Source organism: Bacillus rossius, chromosome 3 (genome assembly GCF_032445375.1).
Source record: "Bacillus rossius redtenbacheri isolate Brsri chromosome 3, Brsri_v3, whole genome shotgun sequence".
Classification (NCBI taxonomy): domain Eukaryota; kingdom Metazoa; phylum Arthropoda; class Insecta; order Phasmatodea; family Bacillidae; genus Bacillus; species Bacillus rossius.
In genome coordinates this window covers 53,803,362-53,811,368 of record NC_086332.1, presented here as the reverse complement: position 1 = coordinate 53,811,368, position 8,007 = coordinate 53,803,362, and the positions used below count along the sequence as shown (strand labels likewise).

Here is an 8,007-nt window from a genome sequence, read left to right as displayed (position 1 = left end):
TTAGGGCACAAAAATAAAGATTTTATTGCAGCACTTTAATGTATATTTCATACAAATCTTCATAGTGTGAAGGACATCTCAGTCCCATCAACACCACATCACAGCAGATGTTCAAAATGGGCTTATGAATCTACCAGATCTCTCAAGGAAAATGATTAGCAACTTATTATAAATGCAAGCACTGATGGTTAATGTGGCTATGCCCAAATTGAATTCAAGTCTTTAACTACAATATGACTTTTCCAGGTATAGCCATAAATTATACAGTTTTTGACACAACATAAAGAATAAAGCACTACAATACATTTGTAAGTTAATACCATATTTAAGAAAAGTTAAATAATTCTCTACATATTACTCAATAAATATACCAGAAAAAGTCAGGTTTTACAAACGAAGTTTGTGAATGGTAGTTACAATTACTAACAAGTTTGAAATCACAATTACGAGTTAAAATCTTCTAAAAATTTAAAAAAAAAAATTCTAATAATCAAACATGTTTAACCATCATTCAAATAACTATATTACTCAACACTGTTACATATTATGTGATAAAAAAAAACTATACATTTATACACAAGCGAAAAGACTTATTTCAAACATCATGTAAAATTCCTCTGAAAATAGTTTCATGCATTAGTAAAAACAAAAACAATTTCAAGTATGCGTAAGACTTAGATTTTCCTCTTCATCATTAGTTGGTGAGTGCGATTTGTCCGCACTATTTCATGGTACAGTTTCCGACGTGTCACGGTCTTGCCTTCCCTGAAAAATTGCGTAATCACTAATCAGCCAACAGTTGGGTTGGTTACAAAAGAATTAAGCTAATAATGAATCAGAAGCAACATTTTATTTATTTATATTCATATATATATATATATATATATATATATATATATATATATATATACATATTCATATATATATACATATTCATATATATATACACACACATTATTGGGGGTAGGGAAGTGGGCTACAACCAGTAAGCTCTGACAGTACAAAATTTTAAAATTACAGAAATTAGTTTTGTAACATAAAACTTATACAAATTGCTACATAAATTCTATTTTTTATTCTTTGGTGAAATTTCACAAAACAAATTAAAAATAATAGTTTGTAGTGAAAAGCTAGGCTACTCATGTAGGCTGCAACTGTTGACAAGTAGCCTTTTATTTATTATTATATATATTTATATTTTATATATTATATATTATTTATATTTTATTCCTTACAGTACAACAAGATTACAATTTTTTTTAACTGAACTTGCCATCTCATCAGTAGCAGGACTGAAATGAAAAATCAGCACAAATCTCAGATGTTGGGGAATAATGGCCTGTAGCACTTCAGCAACCAGTGCCCACATAAGGACTTCGGACTGCCAAGAGGAGGGAAGGTGACAGTAGTTGAAATGAGAGCATCTGGGGAGTGATGCATCATATGTTGAAATGGTGACGAGCTCAGTGCAACGCAAACTTCATATACAGGATAAGCACAAATGATTCTTTACAATTTCAAAAAGTCATAAAAATGAAACTGTACAGCTGATATACCTGAAACTTCTTTTAATCTGGAAGCTTTTAGTTTTACAAATATTACAAATTCATTTATTGTAGAACTCCATCGCTAGGAGCAGTTAGCGCATACAATGGTGCCTAATGCACAGCAAAAAAGTTGATGCTTGCTTCAATTAGTGAAAAGAGTCAGTAACAGTTGTGCAAAGCGAATTCCGCATAGATTTTAAAGTGAAACCACTCACCTGGGCATCATTTATGCCTGGTATGAGACATTTGTAGAGGGTGCATTATGTGGACCGTGTTCAAGAATCATGTTTGGTAGATACCCCAAAACAGCATCATTTATGCCAGGTATGAGACATTTGTAGAGGGTGCATATGTGGACCGTGTTCAAGAATCATGTTTGGTAGATACCCCAAAACAACTATATCAAAAACCTGGCACAAACATTTGCGCATGAAACCCTACAAAGACCAGTTGGTCCAGCCACAGACAAAGATTAATGTGCACATTATGCATTCTGCTCCAAGGTGCTAACGAGGAATTAAATTAACAACCTAATGTTAATTTTCAGTGACGAGGCCACATAACACAAGAATGACAGTGAATAGATAGAACACAGTTTTTTTTGAGGAACAAAAAATCCTTATGTCATCATCAAGCATTAGAGAGATTCCCCAAAAGTGAATGCGTTCTGTACTACGTTGAGGTCGAAGGTTTACAGGCCCTTCTTTTTATTGAAAGGACTGTCGCAGGTCATTCCTACCTCAACATGCTTAACTTGTTGCTTGTGCTTCAATTGGGAGAAGACTTTAACAACTTCATCTTCCAACATGCACCGCCTCACTTCCACTTGGCTGTACGGAAACACCTAAACACCCATCTCCCTGGGAAATGGCTTGGTCGTGTAGGTATCAACAATGTTGTGTGGGGCAGATGACCAACATGATCAGCAACTTAACCTAATTTGATTTCTTTCTGTGGGGTTGGTAAGTTCAAGACAAAGAGTTTGAACTACCTCTGCCACAATCTTTGCTGGAGTTCCAGCAGTGAATCACAGTGGCATAAGTCATCACCACGGACACACTGTATAAAGTGTGAGATGAAGCTGAATACCACCTCAATGTTTGCAGCGTAACTAAGTGCCCATATTGAGTCACTGTAACCCTAAAAAAAACTTTCAGAGATTCTCTAATGACTGGAAGAAGTTTCCAGTGAATTGGCTACACCGTTTTATGATTTTTTGAAAGTGTTAAAATCATTTGTAGTCAACCTGTACACAAGCTGTACCACAATGTTACATACCTGTCTTTTGGAGCGGTCTTCAAGGCCACACATCTAGCTGTCATACGACGCTCTGCGGCAGCTTTCTGCCTGTGACTTGCAAAGGCTAGAAATATTTTAACACACAGTATAGTAAAAAATCAACTAGGTCAAATGAACAACAGGTATAAATTGCAACTTCCTAATATTGCTGCCTGCCTATAGTCTGAACGCAGACCTGGACCGATACCGCTTTCTCATTGATTAATTGGCCGATATTGTTGCCTTTCTGATAGTCACAATCACAATAGTTCTCACAAATATTTTATGCCAATCAATTACACTGTTTAACAGGATAAGGGTCCCCCATGCATATAGGTTGCATCTATAATTTGGCACATAAAAAAAAAATTTCACCATAAGGGTCACCCTCGAATAATGTAGGTTGCACCATGTCTATCTTCAGGAGAAATCCATCATTACAAATTAATCCTGTGTGTTGAATTCTGTGTGTTCCATCTACGCTTATTGGCATGTAAGAAATACAGCACACTGGTGTGAGGTGGCAGGCAGTCCTGGATCCACTTCTCTTCCCTCCCTCCCCCCCCCCCCAACCAACACTTCTTTTCAACCCTTAATATTTGGGCACAACCGAACAAAACAGCTAATATTTTTAATGCCCATTGTCCCTTCCTGGCTATTGTATTTTATTACCTTTTATTCCATGAAGAGAAAAAAGGTAGTAAGCTACTGTCAGTTCTTTCTATAAAAACTAGTACACATCTTAGTCAAGCAAGAAACTTGGATCTGGAAGAATATAAAAGCCAGACTCCAAAACACCAATGGTGGCTACAGTTTTGTCATGGATTGTTGTAGTTGAAAGTATGGGAAATCCCATGGAAAAACAATAATGCTAGGGTACATTGCATCATAAAAACCTGTCAAGATAGACACTAGGATTGTGTACGGTGCTACTTCACAGACATTTACAATGACCAGGGTACATTTCAAGGATTTCAAGGAACAAAATTTGTGCTCAAGGGAGAGTGCAGAGAGAAGTGAACACGGCGTGGAAGTTTGCATGGCAAAGTTCAGAACTAGAGTAGCCTTGAACATGGAGTTGGCAGAAATGACTGGTAGGTGACACACAGAGCTCGAGGGTGGGCATAAAAGCTTGAGGAGGTAGTTCATGAGATGGCTCCTTGGTGGCAAACACCAAAACTGCCGAGAGCCTTAGTTTAGTTCAAGTGGTCCACAGGTGGCTGCATTAGGCTAGGGTCATCCCCAAGGGAGGTGGAAAAAGGGAAGGTTATGCCTGCTCCGGATGCTCACCTAAATGAGGGGGGGATTTGTCTTAGCCGTACACTAGATTTTAAGAACCACTGGTTGAGGTAGGGGGGGGGGGGATGCAGAAAAAGCTTGTACCATGTTAACCTGACCACGGAAACACTCTGTTATCAAGGCGGGCATACTCTTAGACGTGAGAACGTGCGTGGCAGGAGTGTAAGTCTGCCGGCACTATCTGAGAATACGTGACTTTAGTGCAAGGTACCTGAGGCATATTAAGTGATTGCATACAAGGAAGCAGGCACCCAAGCTGCGCCCCAAAGTGACAATGCGAGCGCCTGGATGGAAGTTGGCAGCTGGTTGACGGCGATAAGAAAAGAAAGTTGTCAAGCTTGAGCCCCGGGTAAATTAAAATGAAAGGGGCCCCACAAAAATATAGAAAAACCCAAAATAAAATAAAGCTTACGTTACCAAATGATAAAATATTAATTCGCTAAAAAAATTAAGACTTAACTTGTGCTATGATATATACCCAAACAAGTGGCACAAAGCCTCAGAATACTACAGTTCTAATATCCAATTTTAATTAAAATTTATTTTTAATATATTGAATTACAGCAAAAAAAATTTCTAATATATATTGGTTGGTTATTTATTGTAAGTGTCTTGTTTATGACTATTCCTGATTACACAAATTATATAATTATTTCTTATTGCATTTCAAACAGCATATATATTCTATTAATCTCATATCTATATTTTATTTTATTCCTTTCTACCATGTGCACTGTAATAGCCCCCATTGTTGTTGGATGCTGGCTAATTGAAATATTTTGCAGAGTTGGGTATTGAATGCTACCTATTTATTGACATTTTGAGCCTGTATATAACGTACATCGTACTCAACAGCATAAATGTAAAGTACAGTACAACACCACACATGAGTTGGTATTCCAAGTATGGCCTTAACGTAACAGTTTATAATGTATACGAAAAACCATCATGTACAAAGAGCAATTCCAGCTTTTCAAGGATTCAGGGACAGTGTGGCCACCATGAATGATGAGAGGGGAAGAACCATCAACACTGCTACATGGCCACATGCACTCACCAAATGCAGCACACAAATTGGCTTGTGTATTCTTAGTTTTTCCCATCCTCCAGCCAAATGCTCTAGCACAGCATCGCATTGTGTTACTTACCAGTGCCAGTGGACAGGTGGTAGACGTAGCATAACTGCACCATTCATGGTGCTTTACACACTTTTCAGAGATATTTTAATTAAACAACTTTAACTTACTCATGGTGTTATATTTATTAAAAACCAACATAGAGTTATTTACGCACATACTCAACCACAAACTGCAATGCTAAAATTTTTAACCCAAAGTGAAAAACTTGCATATTCGTTTGCACGGCCCAATGTATGAAAGTATGAAGGCAAGAAAGAAACCAACATTCTTCATTGTGTTTAACTGTTTTTGAAAGGTTAATCGGTATAAATTATCAGCCTGATCGGCAGCAAGCAATCCGTTATCTGTATGATCAGCAAATTTTCAGATCGGCCCAGTTCTACATCTCAATTTTAACACATCTCAATTTTAACTTCTTATAAAATGCCAAAGGTCAGGGTGGTTAAAGTGCTTATTTGAGGGTTCATATATCTGCAACAAATTTTTATGTTAAGGTGTTTACACTGTTTGAAATACACTGTAATGATACATTTTCATGCTAGAGGAAATAATATCCACCTTCACTTAATGTAACATTTTTCAACATTAATGCTTTCCCTCGGTTTTTTAACTATAAATATTTATTTATGCTCAATTTATGCAACATGTTCATAAATTTCTACTGTCTGTACAATTAGGCAAATGATTAAAATAGGGCTAAATAGGACTTATATGAACACATTCTTAACTTTTTTACAATCATTCCTACTTGAACCATGTTTTCTGTAGTATTATAAAATAAAATCAAAAGAACTTACATAGCTGGAAATCTGTGTTCAGCTATGATTAAAATATTGCACCCAATTACTCTTATTCGCAAATGGCTTATTGCAATTTGTTTACTACTGTCTGCAGAATATGAACAGACATGTGCACTGCACACAATCTGACTTAACCTAAACACAGTACTTTAGAATAAATTGTAACTTCATATACAAAACTAAATAAATACAACATGTTTACCATAGTTGGTCACACCACACTACAACACACTTATTTACATTGGTGATACAGTTCGGCAGTCAAAACACATTGACACTACAGTAGTTTCCTTCAAAAGCAGCAGACAAAGTGGTGCTACAATTCCAGCCAAATTAATTTGTTGACAGTCACTTCTAATAATACAATTACAAAAATGATTTACACTCAAGTTAAAGCAACAGAAAGGCTGCAACCATGCTTCCTACTGTAAGCACATGCACTACTCAAGTTAAAATATATAAAAAAAAAAAAAACTGATGTGTATTTTTCTTAGTTACAATAAAGTCATGATGAAAAGATTTTACGAAGCAAAGTGATTAATTGTACAGCGTGACATTACATTTCAAAACATATTCAAAGAAATATAGGCAGAAATTGCTTCAGTCTTTGGAAACGAACCATCTAAGCATCAGGTAGTAATTTTGAAAAACCCCGTAAAATTAAAATTACAGCTACTTTGCTCGGCACCACGTGATTTTTAGTCAACAAACCTTTCATGATGTTCTCACAAGCATGATGACTCAGGGAAGCACACACTCAAGACATAGGTTTTTCCTTGGAATTTTAAGTGTTAATCAGTTGGCACAGTGCTTGGCTGGCTTGCCAAGCTACAAGAAAACTTCATGGTCACCTTTGACTGGCTAAAGAAATTTGCTGTTAATTGGAAAACAGCATCTTTCAGAGCAGAGATCAGTTGCACCATTTTGACCATTTTCTGCATTACAATCGGTGCTATAATGTTAATAACCATCCAAAAGTTTTTCTTCGTCAACAAGTTTCGCTGTATGTACTATACACTATGTGCACAATTATAGTTATGTTATTTATATGTAGTAGAAGCTCCTTTAGGGATTATTTTGGTAGCCAAATAGAATAAGTTTCAATAAACTGTAAGACCTAAGTACAGAAAACCTTGCGAATGGATAATTAGTATACCAAATTTTGTGATTTAGCTTATAGCTTAGTGTTTTCAGAGCAGTGTTGTGATTGGTTGGTTACTTGGACCACTTTATCACCGTGTGTGTGGTAAAGGCAGCAGGTTGTCCTACAGTTGTAGACCAGCAGTTGTAATATTAGGTACCATCACTTGGTGGTGGTGGTTTGCTTAAAAACTACTGGACATGGTGTGAATGGTTCAAAGTCTACTGGTCGAGGTCAGACTGCACTGTACCTCTTTTACATTTCACCTGGAAACTGAATTTGATTAGGTGTCGGCAGTCGGCCCGGGTCAACCATGGATGTGCCCACGTAGAAGTCCCTGGTATTTCTAATAGGAGTTAGCTGTGGGACTTTCAATTAACTAAGCTATGAAATATGATTTACTGGAACTGTATATTAGTAAGCATTTTTTATAAAAAATTTTAAATGAAGAATAAATTTTGTAAAATTCCCAACAATTTTCACGAAATCAGTATTTTATCCCAAATTCGAGTGAAGGAATCAACTTGAAAATTTATAACTTTTTGACTCCTGCTTACAATTCTCATGTGTAAGTTGTTTTATACACAGTGACAGGCCATTTTGAATGATGCAATTTTTGATTTTTTATAAAAATAATTATGAACTTTTGCGATTGTCCTATACAAACACAACGTAATTTCAATTCAGACTAATTCCTGGCATGATCTGTAAATACTGTACTTGAAAAACCAATAAAAAGGTTACTTTTTTAAAGACTAGAAAATTTAAAGTGTAATCAAATAACATTTTTTGATCATGCACAC

General features: G+C 36.0%; 1 protein-coding gene across 6 annotated transcripts in view; it reads right to left on the bottom strand.

The window, feature by feature from the left end:
- Nucleotides 1–8,007, bottom strand: part of LOC134530702 (uncharacterized) — a 72,086-nt gene continuing 64,079 nt past the window's right edge. For 5 of the 6 annotated variants that reach the window (XM_063365789.1, XM_063365790.1, XM_063365791.1 and 2 more), the window contains 2 exons: nt 2,826–2,910; nt 1–765 (listed from right to left, as the gene is read on the bottom strand). In XM_063365789.1, coding sequence (XP_063221859.1) covers nt 675–765; nt 2,826–2,910 — 176 coding nt within the window. In that variant the 3' untranslated portion in view covers nt 1–674. The remainder of the gene's footprint in view (nt 766–2,825; nt 2,911–8,007) is intronic. The other variant, XM_063365793.1, reaches the window with a different exon arrangement.